Here is a 23,692-nt window from a genome sequence, read left to right as displayed (position 1 = left end):
CGTCATCTTCGATGCTTTCCACCCCGCTGCTGGCCACGGCTTCAGCAATGGCTGCTCCAATGATGGCATCCACAGTCTTCTCCATCGGGGTAAGGTCACGCAGCTGTGCCTATCCCCCTTCAGTTAGCTCCTGCTGCCTCTAGCTCTGCACCAACTTGTCCTGCAAGAGTGAGGGAAGTGTGTCAGTGAGTGTAGTGCAATGTGTTTGGGTGATGTGCCTGTCATGGTTGAATAGCTGACAGTGTGTGCAAGCTGTGAGATGTGGGTGTGAGGCTTGCAGCATTGGTAAGTGTGTGAGGGTGAGGTGAAGATATGAATGAGTCCTGTTTGATAGGGATTGCTGGTAGGTGAGTGATGCGGATGTGATGCATTGAGCAGTGTGTGAGGCTAGTGGTGCAGCTCATGGGATATTCATTTGAAGATGAATTTACTGACCTTGACCACTTGTATGAGGTCATTGAACATCTTGTGACATTCTATCCAGGTCCTTAGGGTTTGACTCCTGGCATTGACCGCCATGGCTATCTGCTCTTTTGCAGAGTTTGTCTGGAGGGCCTTCTGGCCCCCTGGGGATAGAGGACCTTTCTCCTCCTTTCCACCTCCTCCACCAAGGCCTCCAGTGCAGCGCAGAGAACCTTGGAGCACGCTCTCTCCCCTGTTGCACCTTTATTCAATCTTCTTCCTGCTCAGAGTCTCCTCCACAAAGAATTCCAGCACCTACGCCAGCCAGAATGCATCTTCCCTTTAAGAGGTGAAGGCTGGCTTTAAGTAGTGCAGGATAGCTTTAAGTGGTGCTAGCCTCACACAAACTTGGGCCCCCTGCTGAGGCGGTAGCCACTCAACAGCGCGTTTAGCATGGCTGCACGCTCCAGCCATTTCAATTAACAGGCAGCACCAAGTTTGCGTGCTGCCTGAATCGGAAGCAACAGGCGTGCGTAAATCACGCATCACGATCCCCGGGCCCGTTTTCGGGGGCTATCAAATTTAACCCCAAAGAATTCATCCATTCAGCATTTGTTATTTACATTTATGTTTCAAATACTTTTTTTCCCTCAGGCTGTTGTCTGGTACAGTGATATCTATTGTTTAGGGCACAATTTTAAAACTAGTGACTGCGTGACTTTTATTAACAGCCAAACAGTATCTTCACCTGGAGTCATTGAAAAAGAGAGGATCGCAGAATTTCTGTCTCATCTTAAGGGAGCAGTAGATTTGACCCAAAAAGCCACTAAAACTATACTGATTTATTGGACAGCTTCTTTCTAGTAAATGCACGGTGAAATAAAAATCATTTCATTTTTTGTGGCCTGGAATAAAAGCCACATTCATTTTACATGATTTACTATCTATAGAATCATAGCAGTTTTGAGCCCAGAAATAGTCAATTGTGTTAGCGTTACACCACCCACTGAGCCCATTATCTGAATTCTGGACCATTGATACCAATTTGCACAGGTTATTACGGCCTTTAGCTGAAAACAACCTTTTTATATTTTATACGTGACACAGTAAAATTGTGCGCTGACTAATCTCTTCAGGGTGATTTTTACTGGAAAAGTGTTGTGCTTTAATCATTAAACTAAATAATCTAATCAATCGAATCACTTAGAACTTTCCCAGTTGACAACTGTTTAAAAACACTGTACTTCCTTTTGTGAAATGATTTATGTAGAACTCTCTGAGAACAATCACCGCGCAGTTCTCAGACTGAACCAGAGAAAGCAGAGATAGAGTAGAATATAAGGTAAGAACCATAATTTCTGATAAACTTCTATATAAATGCAAGCGTTACTTTATTATTTCATAACATTTCTGCCTCTAGTTTCCATAAATCAATATTATTTATGCTAAGCATGTTAGTTTTTTTTAAAGTTTCTGAATGATGTAGGTTATTCGAAATCTCTAAATTATTTGAGGTTTATGGTGATTGAAAGGGGTAAATTTTCATCTTCATCACATGAGTGGTAATCTGTCAGAGCGGATCACCCACCTGTTAGAGACCCTGTCCAACTCTCTATCCACTGATTTCAATGGATTGAAAATCGGCCGGGTTCTACAGCAGGTGATCGCTCCACCAGATTACTGACCATGCGGTGAAGACAAAAATTCACTTCATATATTTTTTTGCCATTTTCATCTTTGGTTTGGCCAAGTTTTTTAATGTGATTCAAAATAAAATGTTTGTGTTCCTTTAAAAAGGAGAAACAAAATGCTGTTTTCAATCGCTGGCAAAACTTGATTTAAAAATTGTTTCCATTTCAGTCAGCAAAGTAATTGTTTTCTGAGGCTAAATGCCCAAGAATTTTTAACTGTAAATATCCAAACAATTCACATTCAAATGTGTTTGGAGAAGAAATTGTACTAAATTTGATTTCAAATGTTTAAATGAGTAGAAGTTAAGGATTCATCCGTTCAGCATTTGTAATTTACTTTTATGTTTCAAATACAATTTTCCCTCAGGCTGATGTCTGGTAAAATGGTAACAATTGTCTAGGCCACAATTTTCAAACTACAGGAAACTTTGTTATATCCGGCACTGACGGGACCGGCGTGTTGCCGATCTATCAAAACTGCCGGACATACAAATTTAATGTTGAAGCATATGGAGGTTTTCATCTCTGTATCTGACAACAAACACTGTTGCTTAGCAACAGCTTTTAAACAGTCGGCCCATACCTTGGAAGCGTCTCTGTAGCTTAGCAAAAGCTTCAGAGAGACTTTCCAGAGCCCGACTGTTGAAAACAAAGCCACGAGAAGAAAAAAAACCTAACAAAACGGCTCCTGATTTCTGCCGGTAGATCGAGGTTTCCGGACATACAACCTCCGGATAAACCAAAGTTTCCTGTAGTAACTGCATGACTTTCAGTAACAATCAAACTACCAGGATCTTCAACTGGAGTCATTGAAAAAGAAAGGGTAGCATAATTTCTGACTCACCTTAAAGGAGCAGCAGATTGAGATTTCTGGCAAAACTAGGCAGAGCTTGTGCTTTGCAAACTCCTACTTGTTTTTGTGATTCTACTGAAGTCTGACCAGCGGTCCTAAGAGGCTGCCTGAGAAATGGTAAGTAAATTCTTTCTTACTTACCTTAATTTGGAGACAGGCGGAGCAAGAGTGACCTCTAAAACCTGATAACCAAATATTATTCGACATAGTTATAATTTTACTCTATTCTGCTTTTTGCAATAGACATGAACAGTGAAAAATGGAAGAAAAAGGCGAAGAAATAGCTATTGTTGGAATAGGATGCAATTATCCTGGAGGTAGGCAAATAAGGATTGGAATAATAAACTGTCATAAACATCATTATACATTAAAGACTATTTAGAGTAGTTTTCCTCTTATTGTGCTTGAGCATAAAGACTGTCTGCGCCCAGCAAATTGAGGAACATCAGCTGAGATTGATCACATGCCCATAATGGGGCCAGCCAATTTTCTGTCCATTTAATTTAATAAGCATGCAGTTCTCCCTGCCCAATTTCCATCTATGTGTGAGCCCTGTTAGATCCGTGATTCTTTAAATAGGATGTTTCCCCAAGAACTACACGGAGGCTGTAACTTAACAATCAACAGGTGTTTACTAGAGTAGAGTAGTCTCACGACTGAAGTACAGAAGCCTGCTCCGGCTTTATATACAGGTGTGGTCACTGCCGGTACTACAGTATACAGGAGCTGTAAACAGTTCTCTCTTAAAGGTACATACACAACAATTCCTCCCCTTTTAGATTAACAGTACCATAACATTCATTTAACAATTAACATTTTTAACATGCAACATTAACTGAAAATAGTCCATTTATAAATTCAGTATTTGGGGTGGCTTCCTGATCCTTTCTGGATAACGCCTTCCCTGAGGTTCTTGTTCTTGGTGCGGAGGCGATTCTGGCCCCCTTTCGTCGGTTAGTTCATCAGTTTCCACTGCTACTGTTGCTGAGGTAGATGCTACCGGTATGTCGGGTTCATCCCCAGGTACGCGAGACATGGGGTTGACTCGTTCCTGTGATGCTAAGATCTGGTCGACGTGGCATCTCACAATGCTCTCCCCGACATCCACTGTGTACATTAATGGCCCCTACCGTGTGCATATCGTTCCGGGTTGCCATTTCTCTGTTCGGTAGTCATGGGCCAAGACTGGTTGTCCTACATTGAAGCTTCTTGTCGGCTTCTCATTGATGTGCTGGAATTGTTTATCCTCAACGTTTCTTCGCACATTTGGTCTGAGCAAATCCAGACGAGATCTCAACCTTCGGTTAAAGAACATCATGGCCGGGGTCTGGTTGGTAACTGCATGTGTCGCATTTCTGTAGGCTAACAGGAAATTGTCCACCTTATGCTGTAGTGGAATTTCATCATCGCACATGGCCTTTATCGCCTTTTTAAAGGTTTGTACGAACCTCTCAGCCAATCCATTTGTGGCTGGATGATACGGGGCGGATGTGTAATGCCTTACCCCATTCCTTCTCATAAATTTCCGAAACTCTTCGGACACAAACTGTGGTCCATTATCAGAGCAAATCTGCTCTGGCAAGCCGTTCCTGGCAAATATGGTCCGTAGGACTGCAATCGTTTTCTCTGTAGTGATTGAGGACATTTTTATCACCTCAGGCCATTTCGAATGCACATCCACTGCTATTACGAACATTGAGTCCATGAATGGACCAGCAAAATCAATATGCACCCGTTGCCATGGAGAGGAGGGCCACTCCCATGGGTGTAGAGGGGCATGTGGTGGTGCATTTTGGGCCTTCTGGCATCCTGAGCAGCTCTTGGTTAGGTCCTCGATTTGTTGATCAATCCCCAGCCACCACACATAAGCCCGAGCAAGGCTTTTCATTTTCACCCCTCCCAGATGACCTTCGTGAAGCTCATTGAGCACTCTCTCCCTTAACTTGGGTGGAATTACCACTCGGGATCCACACATCACTGTCCCCTGGCATACTGACAGCTGTTCTCTTCTGGATGAGAATGCTGGCAACAGTGAGTCGCCATGTGTTAGCCATCCCCTCACCGTCAAATCATATACCCGAGACAGTGTAGGATCATTGTGGGTCTCCTTCTCTATATCCGCGTTAGTTACTGGCAATCGTTCAATTATTGACGAATAAAATATCTCGATATGGTCCACTGCTGGTGCTTCCTCCACAGTAGGCAGTGGCAAGCGTGATAGCCCATCAGCGTTTCCATGCTGTTTCGTGTCTTTATATTCTATTTCATATTGGTTCGCCCCTAGAAAAAGGGACCATCTTTGTAACCGTTGTGCAGTCATCACCGGAACGCCCTTCTTTGGATTAAAGATGGAGAGAAGTGGTTGGTGGTCAGTCAGCAAGATGAACTTCTGCCCATGGAGATAGTGGTTGAATTTTTTTACTCCCCATACTAGGCTGAGGGCCTCCCTGTCGATCTGGGCGTAGTTGCGCTCGGCTGAGGTTAGTGACCAAGACGCAAAGGCTACTGGCCTCTCCAACCCATCTGGGAATTTGTGCGACAGCACCGCTCCAATACCATAGGGTGATGCATCACATGCCAACCGAATTGGTAGTGCTGGGTTGAAATGGGCCAACACCTCTTTTGATGTGATCAATTCTTTGCACTTCTGGAAAGCTCGTTTACATTCGTCATTCCACTTCTATGGTACCCCCGTTTGCAGTAGGGTATTCAGTGGGTGTAGTACTGTAGACAAATTTGGTAAGAACTTATGGTAGTAGTTTACCAGCCCGAGGAACGACCTCAGTTGTGACACATTTTCCGGTGCTGGAGCCTTGACTACTGCCTCAATCTTTTCAGGAGACTTATGTAACCCTTCTTCATCAATAATGTGGCCACAATACGAGATCTGCTTCTGGAAAAACTCGCACTTGTGGCGATTAGCTCGTAGCCCATATTCCTTTAATCTAGTGAGCACCTTCTCCAGGTTGGCGAGATGATCACTGTCATTTTCGCCCGTGACCAGGATGTCGTCCAAATAACACTGGGTCCCTGGAATCCCTTGCAGGACTTGATCCATTGCCCTTTGCCAAATAGCCGGAGCCGATGCTACCCCGAACACCAGTCGGTTGTATTGATAGAGACCTTTATGAGTGTTGATCGTGAGGTATTGTTTTGAGGCTTCTTCTACCTCCATTTGCAACTGCGCCTGGGCCAGATCAATTTTGTTGAAGCGTTTACCTCCAGATAGCGAGGCAAAAATATCCTCAATCCGTGGAAGCGGATATTGTACCGTGTGAAGGACTGGGTTCACTGTCACCTTAAAATCCCCACAGATGCGGACCTTCTTTGGTTCCCCAGACGTATTACTCAACGACCTCTTCATTACAGGGACGATGGGTGTAGCCCACTCACTCCAGTCTACTTTGGACAGTACTCCTGAACGTTCCAACCCTTCCAGCTCTGCTTCAACGGCTGGTCGGATCGCATAAGGCACCGGTCTGGCCTTAAAAAACTTTGGACTTGCATTTTCCTCTATTTTAATCGTTGCTGTTATGCCTTTTAGTGTTCCGAGTCCCTCCTGGAACACTTCTTGTGCGTCAGTTAGCATTTTTGACAGACGTCCAGGTGTGGCGTTGTCATCCTTTTTGGCCTCAACCTTCAGTGCCTGTATGGAATGCCAATCTAATTGTATCTTCCGGATCCATTCACGTCCTAGTAGTGGTGGTCCTCCATCTAGCAACACATATAAGTCCATTTTAGGTATTTCCTGGCCTTTGTATATCACTTTCACCCTTATTTTTCCTTTGGGGTAGACCTTTTGCCCCGTGTACGTCTTCAAGACAATCTCTGTAGCTTTCAAGGGTATATGTGGAAATAGCCGCTTGTAGTCCCTTTGGTTTATGATTGTTAGGGCTGATCCAGTGTCCAATTCCATTTTCACTTGGACTCCGTCTATCTTGAGTGTGACCCAGATAGTCTGGTGATCCTCCATTTTGGTTACCTTGTGTAGTTTCAGACAACCCAGCTCCTTGCTTCCGGAGTCTGTATCATTTCCCTGTTCGTCTGAACTACTGTCCATCACCTTATGTACCTTTTTGTACTTCTCCTGTGGAGATTTCTTGCTGTTGGTTTTCTTCCCTGACCTGCAGACTCTTGCTATGTGTCCTGTTTTTCCACACTGTCTGCACACTTGGTCCTTGAACCAACAATCCTTCTGATCGTGTGTTGTTCTGCCGCAGCAATAACACTTCCCTGCTCCATATGACATTTCATTGGTGCCGTATTCTTGCGGTCTCCGTTGTATCTCTGCAGCACCCTGTGCAGCTGCTTCGTGTGATACTGCCATACTGAAAGCCTTGTCCAGCGTAAGATCCTTTTCTGATGGAAGCCGTTTCTGGGTTCCTTCACTTTGAAGCCCACACACAAACTTGTCCCTTAACATATCTGCTAGTCCCACTCCAAACTGGCAGTGTTTTGATAGCTTGCGCAGTTCCGTTAAGTACTCAGCATTGCTTTCGTCTGTGTGTTGGTTCCTTTTATGGAACTTAAATCGTTCTGCTATCAGCAGTGGTGTGGGGTTTAAGTGGTCCTGTAGGATTTCTACTATGCTTTCGAAATTCTTATTCACAGGCTTCTCTGGGGTTATTAGGTTTCGCAGTAACCCATAAGTTTTTGCACCCATGGAATTTAACAAAACCAGTGCTTTCCTAGCATCTGGCACTTCAATCGCCCTGCAGTACACCTCAATATGTTCCACATATGTCGCCCAATCTTCGACTTCATTGTCGAACGTAGAGATACTGCCACTCTTCGGCATCCCTGGGTGTGATTTAGCTGTCAAAAATTGCGTCTCCCGCGCTCTCCCTTCTTCTCCGCTGGAACAAAATGGTGTCTCCTGCGCTTTCCTTCCTTCCCACGCTCACCCTTCTTCTCCGTGGCTCAATGGCGTCTCCCGCGCTCTCCCTTCTTCTCCCTGCGGATGCGGTTCAGCCCTTGAGCCCTGGCTGTGCTCTGCGCGTTCTCCTGTGTGCCTTTCCCATTGCCGTCGCTCGGTCCTGAACTTGGCTGCTACTTTAACCTCTCTCTCTCTCTCTGCTTGTTTTTCCTCGAGGCCGCTCGGTTCTTTAACCCCCGGCCGCGCCCTGTGTGCTTCACCCTCTCTCTTACCCCGTCGACGCTGCTCGGATTTTCTACACCGTCGGTCAGCTCCCGCTGCCGCTGTCTGGGAAGGGTGTGCGCTGCACCTGTTGCCAGTCTGTTGCTGGATCGTCGTGGCTCTCAACAGCCACTCCTGTGATGTTCACTTGCTGCCGGATGACTGGGTGGTTGCTCGTGGTTCACGCCCGTGTTTCTGGCCTTGACTTTCTTCCACCGTCCTCCCGGAGCAACTCCTTGACGGGAAATGCAGAGTTGCAGGCAGATTCGAATCAACCTCGTCGCCACTGTTAGATCCGTGATTCTTTAAATAGGATGTTTCCCCAAGAACTACACGGAGGCTGTAACTTAACAATCAACAGGTGTTTACCAGAGTAGAGTCGTCTCACGACTGAAGTAAAGAAGCCTGCTCCGGCTTTATATACAGGTGTGGTCACTGCCGGTACTACAGTATACAGGAGCTGTAAAACAGTTCTCTCTTAAAGGTACATACACAACAAGCCCTGGTGATCCTTTATGCCCATGTATAATACAAGTAAAATCTACCCCAGTATAACTCAGAGAATCAGACAGAAGTTTTCAATTTATATACTCAATGTACTCAATTTATAATTTGTGTATTGAACTTTCACTTTCAGCTGGGGAGGACAGTGCAGGTGCTACAGTTGGCCACAGTTAGTCTTATTGAATCAGTGAATCATAATGACCTGGGACCAGGTTTTTTGCATGAAGTTTAGAAAGTGTACGTAGGGTGGAATGTGGGAGGCCAGCCAGGAGTGCGTTGGAATAGTCAAGTCTAGAGGTAACAAAGGCATGGATGAGTGTTTCAGCAGTGGATGAGCTGAGGCAAGGACGGAGACGGGCGATGTTACGGAGGTGGAAATATGCGGTCTTAGTTATGCTGAGGATATGTGGTTGGAAGTTCATTTCAGGATCAAATATGACACCAAGGTTGCGAACAGTGTGGTTCAGCCTCAGACAGATGTTAGGGAGAGGGATGGAGCCAGTGGCTAGGGAACGGGGTTTGTAATGGGGACCAAAAACAACGGCTTCGGTCTTCCCAATATTTAATTGGAGAAAATTTCTGCTCATCCAGAACTAGATGTCAAACAAAACAGTCTGATAATTTAGAGACCGTGGAGTGGTTGAGAGAAGTGGTGGTGAGGTAGAGCTGGGTGTCATCAGCGTACATGTGGAAACTGACTGATGAAGGTAGACTGTGTTTTGGTTATCAGTTGTGTTCTGATGCCCATTGCAACAGTTACTCAGAGCCCTTTGAGTGACGGTCATCCTGATTCTCTTCTCCATATACATCTACCTCCAAAGCAACTACATCCACCTCCCCAGGAATGTTCAAGTCCAGCCTTTCTATGTGGTGAAAATGTGCAGGGCACAGCAGGCTTCAACCATGCGGGGCACACAAGATGGAGCATATTGCAGAGGCTCTCCTGACCTGCCTAACCAGAGAGCCCCTCTAAAACCCTGATGGTCCTCTCAATGACCTCTGCTTTGGTTCGGGACACTCTTTGTGGGGTTATTATTTATAGAAGTGGGGGTACGCCTTTTTACCCACAAGCCATCCATTGACATGATTTTCTTCTTTGCCGAGGTCAGGGATGGCTACATTTTGAAGTATGAATGCACTGTGGCAACTTGCAACACATTTCACATTAACGTGCAGTACCCTTTGCATTGTCACACACAATCTGTACATTCAGGGAGTGGAAGTGTTTCCTGGTGAGGAAGCTGACTGGGTTGACTGTAGGAGCTTGCAAGCAGCACAGGTGTCATTTATTACAACGTAGACCTTGGGAAGCCACTAGCCTCGTTAAACTGGATATTCCTATCTCACTGCTGGCTTCCTGTAATGTCAAAATTAATTCATTCCTCAGCTCGGCTGTAAAGTACATCAGTCACCTGAATTACGTTAGGAAACTCATGGTGGAGTGGAAACAACTTCCGTCTCAATTTACTGGTCAGTTAAGTGTGCTGCCCCAATTTTAAGCCTAAGTAACGTTGAAAATGGCGTTGAATTTTGAAGCCAATGTTGGGTTTAGCTGTGATGACCCCCTGATAAACTAGCTGTCAACATTCACTGTCCAGGCACATACATGAGCAATGACCATATGGGCAAGTTGCAGGAGAGCTGTTTGATGCTGTTTTACTGATGATGTATTTAGAATGAATTCTAATACAGGTGGTCTCTGTCTGAATTCCTGTGTTTTATTTATCAGGAGAAGGCATTGATAACTTCTGGAAAGTTCTTCTTGAGGGAAGAAACTGTGTAGTTGATATTCCACCAAATCGGTTCGATACTACATTCTGGCATGACACCGATGAGAACAAAGCTGGAAAAATGATCACAAAACGAGCATGTTTTATCGAAGGGTAATGCTGTATCAAATATTTTATAAATAATAAATTAAATGATCAAAATATTAATGATTATAAATCAATAAAGTGTAATCAGCCAATTGAACTGTTTTATTCTTCATCTTGAGATCTGTTTTAGCTCAGAAGTTAATGTGGAAAAAAACAGTTCGACATAATTAAGAGATCAAAGAATTTAACCATAAATGACCATTAACTCAAATCTCTCTGTTCCTGCATCCCCTTTAAAATAGTGCCATTTAGTTTATATTGCCTCTCCTTGTTGTTCCTTACAAAATGCATTACTTCACATTCTCTGTATTAAAATAATTTGTCTACAAAGTGGGTGAATTTCTGTGAAGGTCTTCCTTACAGTCTATTTAACTTCAGCAGAGGAGCCACAGAAAAATTGGAAAAACACTGTAAATGGCGTTTATGCCATTTTTCCAGAGATTACACAGCCAAAGTTATACTGCATGAGCGGGAGGACACCCCGCCCATTGGAAATTCACCCCCATACAGTTAACACAAACTTCTCATCTTTTTTTGTATTTAACAGGTTTAATGAATTTGATCACAAATTGTTCAGCATTAGCCAAACTGAAGCTGACAGTATGGATCCACAGCATAAACTTCTGTTAGAATGCACGTACAAAGCACTTGAAAATGCAGGGATGCCTATGGAAGACATCAGTGGGAGTAAAACAGGTGTTTTCATCGGTGAGGAGACATCTGTTGTTACATAGGAACAAGCCATTCAGCCCCTCAAACGTGTTCCGCCTTTCAACTAGATCATGGCTGATCTGCACCTCAACTGCATTTACCCACCTTTGATTGATATCCCTTGACACCCTTACCTAACAAATATCTCAGTCTTTAAAATTTAAATTCACTCAGCATCCACAGCATTTTGGGGGAGGGAATTCCAGGTGCTTCCTGATTCCATTCCTGAGTGGCCTGGCTCTAATTTTAAGATTGTGCCCCCTTGTTCTGGATTTGAACATCAGAGGAAATAGCTTTTCTATATCTACCCCATCGAAGCCTTTTACTATGTTAAACATCTCGATCAGATACCCCCTTAACCTTCTAAATACAGGGGAATACAAGCCAAGATTATGTAGCCCAGCCTCATAATTTAACCCTCTCAGCCCTGGTATAATTCTGGTGAATCTGCGCTTCACCCCTCCAAGGTCAATATATCCTTCCTGAGGGGCAGTGCCCAAAACTGAACGCAGTTTCCAGACGGGGTCTGACCAAGGCTCTGAACAACTGAAACATAACTTCATTCCCTTTGTATTCCATTCCTCTTCAGATAAATGCCAGCATTCCATGAGCCTTTCTGATTACATTTGTACCTGTGGACTAGCTTTTAGTGAAATGTGTACATGGACACCCAAACCTCTTTGATTCTCCACAGTTCCTAGTCTCTTGGCATTAAGGGAATATTCCAATTTGTCTTTCTTGGATCCAAAGTGGTTGACCTCACACTTCCCCACATTGAACTCAATCTGCCACAGTTTTGACCGCTCACTTTATCTGTCTATCTCTCTTAATAACGTCCTGCTTCCAGCTACACCTCCTAACTTAGTGTCATCTGCAAAACTACATATACAACTCTGTATTCCTTCATCCAAGTCATTGATATAGATGATGAATTATTGTGAAATATGTGATGATGTTCTTTTCATTAAATAGTTCTCATATTTCATAGAGATGATATCACTTTATGGTGGTTCGTCAATTTGTGTAGTTAAATGGGGAACACTTTCCACTGGAATGACATTACACAAGAAAGATGGCCCCGCATAGCTGAATGGGGAACTAAGCTATTGGAACAAAAGATAAATATACTAATTGGGATTTATTTAAACTAGGAGAAGGATGATGTAATGATTTGATAGATAAGACTGAATGAAGGACTGCGGTTGATTACGAGGTGCAAGGTGATAACGTTCAGATCAAAAGAGGAATGGAAATATAGCAAAAGGATAGGGAAAGGAAGATTTTAAAGAATCAGCTTAAATGGTTGCTTTATATATTCATTGATCTAACGGCTATCTGATAGATATAACTTATCTATTTTTAAAGGAGGCATTTGATAAAGTTCCACCTGTGAGACTTTTAAAGATGGGTAAGGCTCATGAAATTAATGGAAATTTAGCGAGCTTGTCTAAAATCTGGCTTTGCTATAGAAAGCAGAATGTGATGATAAATGCAAAAGGGTTTGTTTGGGGAGTGATGAATAGTGGGGTTTTTGCATCGATTCCTTCAAATTCTTTGCTGTTCACATTTCATAAATAACTTGAAGTCATTCTTGTCGTGTTATCAAATTTGTCATTGATATTTAGCTATGTGGCCAACTACAGAGGGACACATAGAAACATAGAAACATAGAAAAATAGGAGCAGGAGTCGGCCATTCGGCCCTTCGAGCCTGCTCCGCCATTCAATATGATCATGGCTGATCCTCTATCTCAATACTATATTCCCGCTCTCTCCTAATACCCCTTGATGCCTTTTGTGTCTTGAAATCTATCTATCTCCTTCTTAAATATATTCAGTGACTTGGCCTCCACAGCCTTCTGTGGTAGAGAATTCCACAGGTTCACCACCCTCTGAGTGAAGAAATTTCTCCTCATCTCAGTCCTAAATGACCTACCCCATATCCTGAGACTGTGACCCCTCATTCTAGACCCACCAACCAGGGGAAACATCCTCTCTGCATCCAGTCTGTCTAGCTCTGTCAGAATTGTATACGTTTCAACAAGATCCCCTCTCATTTTGCTAAACTCTAGTGAATACAGGCCTAGTCGACCCAATCTCTCCTCATACGACAGTCCTGCCATCCCAGGAATCAGTCTGGTGAACCTTCGCTGCACTCCCTCTATGGCAAGTATATCCTTTCTTAGGTAAGGAGACCAAAACTGCACACAGTACTCCAGGTGTTGTCTCACCAAGGCCCTGTATAACTGTAGCAAGACAGCCTTGCTCCTGTACTCAAATCCTCTTGCAATGAAGTCCAACATACCATTTGCCTTCCTAACTGCTTGTTGCACCTGCATGTTTGCTTTCAGTGACTGGTGTACAAGGACACCCAGGTCCCTTTGTACATCAACATTTCCCAATCTATCACCATTTAAATAATACTCTGCCTTTCTGTGTTTCCTACCGAAGTGGATAACTTCACATTTATCCACGTTATACTGCATCTGCCATGTATTTGCCCACTCACTCAACTTGTCTAAATCGCCTTGAAGCCTCTTTGCATCTCCTCACAACTCACAATCCCACCTAGTTTTGTGTCATCAGCAAACTTGGAAATATTACATTTGGTTCCCTCATCCAAATCATTGATATATATTGTGAATAGCTGGGGCCCAAGCAATGACCCTTGCGGTACCCCACTAGTCACCGCCTGCCACCCCAAAAAAGACCCATTTATTCCTACTCTCTGTTTCCTGTCTGTTAACCAATTTTCAATTCATGCCATTATATTAAGCCCAATCCCATGTGCTTTAATTTTGCACACTAACCTCTTATGTTTGACTTTATCAAAGGCCTTCTGAAAATCCAAATGCACTACATCCACTGGTTCTCCCTTATTCTACCAGTTACATCCTCAAAAAACTCCAGTAGGTTTGTCAAACACACTTTCCCTTTCATAAATCCATGTTGACTTTGTCTAATCCTGTTGATATGTTCTAAGTGTCCTGTTATCACATCCTTTATAATAGACTCTAGCATTTTCTCTACTATTGATGTTAGGCTAGCTGGTCTGTAGTTCCTGGTTTTCTCTCTCCATCATTTTTTAAATAGTGGGGTTACATTTGCCACCCTCCAATCTGCAGGAACTGTTCCATAATCTATAGAATTTTGGAAGATGACAACCAATGCATCCATTATTTCCATGGCTACCTCTTTTAGTACTCTGGGATGCAGATTATCAGGCCCTGGGGATTTATCGGCTTTCAGTCCCATTAATCTCTTCAGCACTATCCCTTTACTAATACCAATTCCCCTTAATTCCTCCTTCTCACTAGACCCTTGGTTCCCCAGCATTTCTGGGAAGTTATTTGTGTCCTCTTCCGTGAAGACAGAACCAAAGTATTTGTTTAATTGCCACGCCATTTCCTTGCTCCCCATTATAAATTCATATAATCAAAGTATATGGAGCAACTAAACAGATAGGTTAATGAATGGCAAGAGAATTTTGATGTAGATAGATATAAGTTAATTATTACTTCTACAACAACAATGACAACTTGCATTTACTTAATGCCTTTAACATAGAAAAAGTACTTCAAGACACTTCATGGAGGTATGGAGGAAACAAGTGGATGGCAAGCTAAAGAAGGCGATTTCAAAAGGATGACCAAAGAAATGGGTTTTAAGAAGTGTCTTAAAGAAAGAGAGGGGGTTCAGAGCGACTTCCAGAGCATAGGGCATAAGCAACAGAATGCACAACTGCAAAAGGTGGGACAAAGGCGGAAATACACAGGAGATTGGAATCAGGGAAACAAAGAGCTCAGGATGGGGTTATAGAAATAGAAAGGGGCAAGGCTATGCAGAGATTTAAACACAAGGTTGAGAATTTTTAATTTGAGATGTTGAGAGGCCAGAAGATAAGATAGGTCAGTAAGGACAGGAGCGATGGGCGAGGAGGACTTGGTGGGAGATAGGATATGGACAACTGAGGTTTGGATGAGCTGAAGTTTACAGAAGGTGGAGAATGGGAGACTGGCTTGGAGAGTATTGCAATAGTTGAGTCGGGAGGGGACAAAGGGATTGATGAGGGTTTCAGTGACAGATGGACTGAGGAAAGGGTGGTGAGGTTTAAGTAAGCGGTCATCATGATAGAGGCAATATGGGTTGGAAGCTCAGCTTGGCGCCGAATGGGATGCTGAGCTTATGAGCAGTCTGGTTCAGCCTGAAACAATGGCCATGGAGGGGGAAGGGATCAGTAGCAAGGAAGTAGAGTTTGTGATGGGTACCAAAGACGATTGCTTTAGTCTTCCCAATGTTTAGCTGGAGAAAGTTACAGGTTATCCAAAACTGGATGTTAGACAGTGTGACAATGCAATGGCAATGGAGGGTCGAACGAGGCGGATGAGAGATAGAGCTAGATGTCACAGCATACATGTGGAAGCTGACCCTGCACCTGTGGAAGATGTTGCCAAGGAGCAGCGGGTAGATAAGGAAGAGGAGATGGCCAAGGATGGATCGTTAGGGGACTCCCAAAATGACAGTGCAGGGATGGGAAGAGAAGCCAATATTAGAGATGATCTCCCTATAATAGATGAAGAAGAGTGGAATTAGCAAGGGCAGTGGCATTAGAGGAGGATTGTGTAGTCAAACATGTTGAAGGCTGCAGAGAAGTTGAGGAGGAGAAGGAGGGATAATTCACCATGGTCACAGACACAGAGAATGTGACTCATGACTTTGGTTGAGGATGTTTCAGTGATGTGAGAGGAATACACACTTGATTGGAGAGATTGAAACATGGAGTTGCAGGAGTGATGGTCATGGTTTTGGGATGCAACAACATATTCAAAGTCCTAGGACAGGAAAAGGAAGTTGAAGATAGGGCAGTAGTTTTCAAGAACAAAGGAGGCGAGGGTGTTTTTCTTGAGAAGTGAGGTTTGAAAGGAAGATGGGCATTGTTGGTGGAGAGGGCACCATTTGTAATATCAGAGGGCCAGGAAGGGAAGTTGGGTGGTCAACAGCTTAATGGGAATGGAATCAAGAGAGCTGGAGGTAGGTCTCATGGATGAGCTGAGCTAAGGCAAAGCAAGGGGAGGTGATGGGAGAGAAGCTAGAGAAAGATAAGGATTCAGAGCTGGGGGTGGGGGTAGACCTTGGCAGATTTGGTTTGGTGGGGAAGGGGAAGGGAGGGGACACAGCAGAGTTAGCTGAATGGATGGTTTCTATCTTGGTGACAAAGAGGTCCATGCGATACTTGCATCTATTTGAGGTGAGGATGGAGCTTGATGTGGTCCAGTCAGATGTGGCGAAGAATGGCTGAGCCAGTTGTGAACCAAATATTTTCAAGCTGGTGCCCATTGAACTGGCAGAGTGAAGATGTGCGCTATACTAGGTCGAATGACTGGAATGGGAGAGCATTTTGCTGGGGACAAGGGCATCATAGGTGGAAGTGAGGGAGCGGTTGAGCAAGTCAATCGGACGGATTTTGCGGTCAATTGCGAATGAATGGCGTTGGCCATTTGATACACTTGCACTTGCCCATAGACTTTTTATTGGCTTTTGCACTGGATGTTCGAGTCAGCCAACCATTGAAAAAGCGCAGTGCCCTCTACAGAGCGTCTGTGACCTCTATGAACAGGACAAGCAACTGTGTGTCTCCTTCATCGATCAGATTGAAGAATCATTAATGGGCAGCGCAGAGTCTGAACCAGGGAGTGTGTCAGAAAGAATATTTAATTCAATGTCAAATCAGGTACAGCAAAATAAAGCGAAGGAAAAAAAGATTGGATTAAGAGAGAGAGATAAAATAGACAGAAAGTACAAGTAAAAAAAGATTTCTTTTGAAAGCTCCAACAATAACAAATCTGAAGGAATGAGACTCCACACCTGTTGTTTGGCAGTAATTAAGACTCATCACACCATTAAAAGGGTACTTACACTGGAATGGACAAGCCCTAATTTTTTCTATCGAGTTTACTGTGCATATATCGAGTTTACTGTATATATATCAGGTAAGTACAGAGACTTCACACCATTCCATGAGAAAGGATTAATTAGCAATCTTGTTGTACGAGGCCCCTTGGGTCAGAGTGATCATAATATGATTGAATTCTTCATTAAGATGGAGAATGAAATAGTTGACTCAGAGACTAGGGTCCTAAATTTAAATAAAGGAAACTACGATGGTCTGAGGAGCGAGTTGGGTAGGATTGATTGGGGAATGTCACTCAAAGGGTTGACGGTGGATAGGCAATGGCAAACATTCAAAGACCGAATGGATGAGCTACAGAATTCGTTCATCCCAGTTTGGCATAAAAATAAGACAAAAAAGGTGACTCAACCGTGGCTAACAAGGGAAATTAGGGATAGCATAAGATCCAAGGAGAGGACATATAAATTGGCCAGAAAAAGCAGTAAACCTGAGGATTGGGAGCAGTTTAGGATTCAACAAAGGAGGACAAAGGGATTAATTAAGAAAGGGAAAATAGAATATGAGAGTAATCTTGCAGGGAACATAAAAACTGACTGTAAAAGCTTTTATAGATATGTGAAGAGAAAAAGATTGGTGAAGTCAGAATCAGGGGAATTTATAATGGGGAACAAAGAAATGGCTGACCAATTAAATACATATTTTGGTTCTGTCTTCACAAAGGAGGACACAAATAACCTCCCAGAGATGTCGGGGAACATAGGGTCTGATGAAAGGGAGGAACTGAAAGAAATCAGTATTTGTAGGGAAATGGTGTTAGGGAAATTGATGGGATTGAAGGCCGATAAATCCCCAGGGCCTGATAATCTACATCATAGGGTACTTAAGGAAGTGGCCCTAGAAATAGTTGATGCTTTGCTGATCATCTTCCAGCATTCGATGGAATCTGGAACAGTACCCATGGATTGGAGGGTAGCTAATGTTACCCCACTATTCAAAAAAGGTGGTAGAGAGAAAACGGGGAATTACAGACCAGTAAGTCTGACATCGGTAGTGGGGAAAATGCTAGAGTCCATTATAAAAGATGTAATAGCAGAGCACTTGGAAAACAGTGACAGGATCGGACAAAGTCAACATGGATTTACAAAACGTAAATCGTGCTTGACTAATCTACTGGAATTTTTTGAGGATGTAACTGGTAAAATAGATAAGGGAGAACCAGTGGATGTGGTGTATTTGGACTTTCAGAAGGCTTTTGATAAGGTCCTGCATAAGAGATTAGCATGTAAAGTTAAGGCACATGGGATTTGGGGCAACGTATTGACATGGATAGAGAGCTGGTTGGCAGACAAAAAGCAAAGATTTGGAATAAACGGGTCTTTTTCCGAGTGGCAAGCAGTGACTAGTAGGGTACTGCAGGGATCGGTCCTTGGGCCCCAGCTATTCACAATATAGATTAATGATCTAGACAAGGGAACTAGATGTAATATTTCCAAATTTTCAGATGACACAAAGCTGGGTGGGCGTGTGTGCTGTGAGGAGGATGCCGAGAAACTCCAGGATGATTTGGACAGGTTGGGTGATTGGGCAAAAGCATGGCAGATGCAATATAACGTGGATAAATGCGAGGTTATCCACTTTGGTGGCAAAAACAGGCAGGCAGATTATTATCTGAATGGCAATAGATTGGGAGAAGGGGAAGTGCAACGAGATCTGGGTGTCCTTGTGCACCAGTCGCTGAAGGTAAGCATGCAGCTACAGCAGGCGGTTAAGAAGGCAAATGGCATGTTGGCCTTCGTAGCGAGAGGGTTTGAGTACAGGAACAAGGATGTCTTGCTGCAGTTGTACAGGGCCTTGGTGAGACCACATCTTGAGTATTGTGTGCACTTTTGGTCGCCTTATCTGAGGAAGGATGTTCTTGCCATGGAAGGAGTTCGGCGAAGATTCACCAGGCTGATACCTTGGATGGCAGGAATGACATATGAGGAGAGATTGGGTCGATTGTGCTTGTACTCGCTGGAGTTTAGAAGAATGAGAGGGGGTCTCATTGAAACTTATAAAATTCTGACAGGACTGGACAGACTAGATGCAGGAAGGATGTTCCCAATGGTCGGGGAGTCCAGAACCAGGAGTCTCAGTCTAAGGCCATTTAGGACAGAAATGAGGAGGAATTTCTTCACCCAGAGAGTGGTGAACCTGTGGAATTCTCTACCACAGAAGGCAGTAGAGGCCAATACATTAAATAATATTCAAGAATGAGTTGTATATATTTCTTAAGGCTAAAGGGATCAAGGGGTATGGGGAGAAAGCATGGACCTGGTACTGAACTTGGATGATCAGCCATGATCGCATTGAATGGCGGAGCAGGCTCGAGGGGCCGAATGGTCTACTCCTGTTCCTATCTTCTATGTTTCTATGTCCCTCTGTATTGCACAGCTTCTGAAGGAGTAGGGCATCTCGGAGAGCAACTTCTTGATTTACACTTTTAACTGCACATGTGTGGTCGCTGGAAGTTGTTCTCTGATTTACCCGTTAATAACGGTGAGTGCTGTTAGCCTCACCATTATTTTTACTGCAAAATCCGGCTCATTAGCTGCAAAGATCTCATAATGAATGGAGGCAGATAGGAATTTGAAAGTGCAATTGTAAGTGACTTGGGAGACTTTTTTCCAGGGGTAGACACAGAATGAAGAGGAGTTGGAAGGGGATAGGGGCACGTGGGTGGTAAGGGATACGAGAAAGTGGTTGGAGTTGGTTTTGTCAGTGATCAAGAACAAATGTACCAGAACTCATTTAATTTCCTGAAGGAATGTTCTATTTTCCACACAGCTTTAATGCTTTCCTCAACATGTGTAAACACCGATGTACTTTGTACCAATATATGACACTTTATCCTTGGCTTTTTATTTTAGGACTCATGAATCGTGACTATGAAGGCATTTTAAACAGTGTTGCCAACAAAATCACCCATTACAATGGGACAGGGACATCAATGAGTATAGCTGCCAATAGGATTTCTTTCACTTTCAACCTTACTGGACCATCATTGGCTATCGACACAGCATGCTCGTCATCTCTTGTTGCTCTGCACTATGCTTCTCACGCCATCAAACAAGGTACAGGGAATCATTTCACTTTTTAATAAGAATATATACTTGTTACTTGTTATTAACAAATTAAATTAAACATGTTTGGATATTAAGCTTCATGTGAAAGTATAGCACAATATAATAAGCTTAAACATAGATCTGGTATGAGTTATAGATAATTATATTAGCACCTAGAAAATGCATTTGACTTATTCGGCCAATATATGTTACTGCACCAAGGAAGGTTGGTGTGCTAGTATTGTTCCAGTAATCCTTATTTCATACATAATGTCCACCCATGTTAACCAACTGCCCAACAAAAAAACATTGGTGTAGATCTTGACTTTGTGCAATAGTGTAAAAGATGATAGCGAGTCGGCAGCCCGTTTCACATCTCACCCGACTTTTGCTTCCATTGACTTCATAGTTTTACACAATGTCAAGATCTACCCCATTATAACTAATGAAGTCACTTAGTGAGCAATTAGTGTTTACATTCAAGGTTCACATGGGTCTAGGTTATGGGTTGGTCTATATATGGGCCAATGTAGCTCCATTCACTTTCATTAAGGCTGATGCTTTAAATCAGCTTGAGATAGCTGACCCTGGAAATGTCACTACTGGCTGAGTATGAAGCTGCACCAAGCATTACTGATTTTACACCACCAAGAAACTGGATGCTACTAAAATCAATGGAAACATTTCAGGATGCAAACAGGGCATCCCTATAACTTGTATCAGTGGAGCAGTTCCAGAGAGGAATCATAAAACTTGAAATGTGGGGATCTTCACAAGGTCGGAAATAAATCACAAAAACAAAGGCGTTTAATGGAATGGATTAAATAGTATTATATGTATAATTTTTTGAGAGAGTTGGGGAAATACTTTAGACGTAGACAAAAGCAAAATACTGCGGATGCTGGAAATCTGAAATAAAAACAGAAAATGCTGGAAATACTCAGCAGGTCAGGCAGCATCTGTAGAGAGAGAAACAAAGTTAATGTTTCAGGTTGATGACCCTTCGTCAGAACTGGAAAAAGTTGGAGGTGTAAAAGGTATTTAAGCAAGTGTAGGGGCAGGGAGAGGGGGAAGGAGAGGAAAGAACAAAAGGGAAGGTCCGTGATAGGATGGAAGGCAGGAGAGTTTAAGAGACAAAAGGGATGATCGTGCAAGGCAAAAGGAGATGGTAATGGGACAAGTTAAGAAACAAAAGATGAGTCGAGATGAAGTGTAAATGGCAATGGCAGAATCATCAAGAGCTGCCATGTGAAAAAAAATAGGGGCAGAGGTTATGGTCTGAAATTGTTGAACTCGATGTTGAGTCCAGAAGGCTGTAAAGTGGCTAATTGAAAGACGAGGTGCTGTTTCTCAAGCTTATGTTGAGCTTCATTGGAACAGTGTGCTTTATACGTAGTGTCTTTTTCAGTATTGTGGAAGGGCATTTCAAAGTCAGAGAACTGTGCTGATATTTTTGCAGCACATTATATATGGGAACTGTAATGATGATGTAATAAATCAAATAATTTGACAGATACTGTCAAAGAAAGTGTAGTGATCCTAAATAGCAGAATATCCTGGATTTGCTATTTTAGGTAGTATAACTAAAAATCAGGAAAAAGAAATAAAGAACAAAGTTGCATTTATGAGGGTCTTTTACATTGTTCCAAAGTGCTTCACAGTTAATGAATTACATTTCAAGTGTGCTGTTGTTTTGTAACCAATTTGCTGACAGAAAAGTCCAACAAACTGCAAATTAGATAAGTTTTGATGGTAGTTGAGTGATGAATGGCGGCCACGGCACCAGGAGAAAGCCCTGCTTTTCTGTATATAGCGCCTTTCACGACCAACGGACGTCCCAAAGTGCTTTACAGCCAATGTAGTACATCTGTAGGAAATCAGGGATAACTCCCCTGCTCTTCTTCAAAATAGTGCCATGGGATCGTTTACATCCACCTGAGAGAGCAGACAGAGCCTTGGTTTAACATCTCATCTGAACGATAGTACCTCTGACAGTGCAGCACTCCCTTAGTACTGCATTGGAGTGTCAGCCTAGATTTTTGTGCTCAAGTCTCTGGAGTGGGACTTGAACTCAGAACTTTCTGACTCAAAGGCAAGGGTGCTACCAACTTTTTTTTTATAAGTATACTTTATTGAACATTAAGAACATTTACAACATCTTGATCATTTCATTGTATGATACAAATCATATCCGCCGCTCTGCACAGCCATTCCGCCACCACATTTTAACATCAAAACCTGAAGTTTAATTTGTCTCCTGTAACATATATTAATCGATTGTACTTTAAAAATTGGTTGTAAAATACCATCCTTAAATTCCTTTCTGAATAAAACATCCACAGAGCCTTATAATGATCTTTTAGCTTCTTTTAAAATACTCTTTTAGATTGATTCTCCTCCCCATAAAAAACAGAGCATTCCTTCTTTGCACAATCACGAATCTAGCCAAACTGAACATTAAATTAATTGCTGCTCCGCTAGACTCGGGCAGGCTCTCCTGCAATCCCCATCTCAAAATTGAGTCCCACGGGATTCCCATTCTCGCTCTTCGGTCCCCACCCAGCAAAAAAGCTTCACACAACTGTCGAACATAGTACTGACAGTCATTTAACTGTGGACATAACACCAGTAAATGGGACAGAGTCACATCCTGTGTCCCACACACTGGGCAAGTTGCCGCCTCCACTCGCCCAATCTTGCACAAGACCGTCATGGTAAAAGTCCAGTTATGAGCCAATTTGAAATCCAGTTTAATCCACTCTGGACATTTAAAATTCGCCCACACTCCCTTCCAAATCCTGTTGAAGTCCAGCTGTGGGTATATACTCTGCCAAAACTCCTGACCAGCAGGTGTCTTGAATCTCCATTCTCTAAATACCTCATAGAAATCTCGAGTATTACAGTTGTCAAATTGGACCAACTCTCCCCCTTTCTCCAGTACAAAGCTTGGAAAAGCAGGACGCATTTTACTTCCTTTGGAGATTTCCGCATTTATTTCTTCCATCCAATCCTGTGGCATTGCCCTCACAATCTTCTCATACATAATTCCTATTGCTTTTTCCTCTACCTCCTGATCCTCCTCTCACACCATGTCCCTCACTATCGCTTCCGGCAACCAACCTGGAATCACCTCATATAATACATCTTTCACAGATATAATCCCAGCTTTTATAAAAGCTTGATTAAATAAAACCTCTCCTTCGATGTTGACCCACCTGTTCAAAAATAAGGGCTGTTCTAAAAATTCCTCAGCCCCCTTGGGCATAAACTGCACACTTTTTAAAAATTGGGCCCAAGTCTCTACAACCCCCTTATAAAACCTAGGGAGAAGTTTAATCGATTTCAAAAACATATTATTGTATTCCATATACAATATCATCTGCCCTCCTATCCAACTTCGTTTAATAAAATGCAAAAAACAACTCTTCCAAAAACTTGTATTTGACTTCTGAAGAAATCTCTTCACCCATTTGATTCTCAAGGATTTTTTCTTCAAATCAATA

The 23,692-nt window shown here is 42.9% G+C and overlaps 1 protein-coding gene across 1 annotated transcript in view; it reads left to right on the top strand.

The window, feature by feature from the left end:
- The first annotated feature begins 1,669 nt into the window (after positions 1 to 1,669).
- The window catches only part of LOC147117076 (uncharacterized), a 44,069-nt gene continuing 22,046 nt past the window's right edge, over positions 1,670 to 23,692 (top strand). The window contains exons 1-5 of the mRNA XM_085987696.1: positions 1,670 to 1,744; positions 3,190 to 3,263; positions 10,317 to 10,470; positions 11,012 to 11,172; positions 19,995 to 20,198. Coding sequence (XP_085843822.1) covers positions 3,206 to 3,263; positions 10,317 to 10,470; positions 11,012 to 11,172; positions 19,995 to 20,198 — 577 coding nt within the window. The 5' untranslated portion in view covers positions 1,670 to 1,744; positions 3,190 to 3,205. The remainder of the gene's footprint in view (positions 1,745 to 3,189; positions 3,264 to 10,316; positions 10,471 to 11,011; positions 11,173 to 19,994; positions 20,199 to 23,692) is intronic.

This window comes from Somniosus microcephalus, chromosome 5 (genome assembly GCF_052327205.1).
Source record: "Somniosus microcephalus isolate GS21.2 chromosome 5, FLI_Smic_1.0, whole genome shotgun sequence".
NCBI classification, from domain to species: Eukaryota; Metazoa; Chordata; class Chondrichthyes; order Squaliformes; family Somniosidae; genus Somniosus; species Somniosus microcephalus.
Note: the sequence above shows the minus strand (reverse complement) of the source record. Positions and strands in the feature narration are given on the sequence as shown.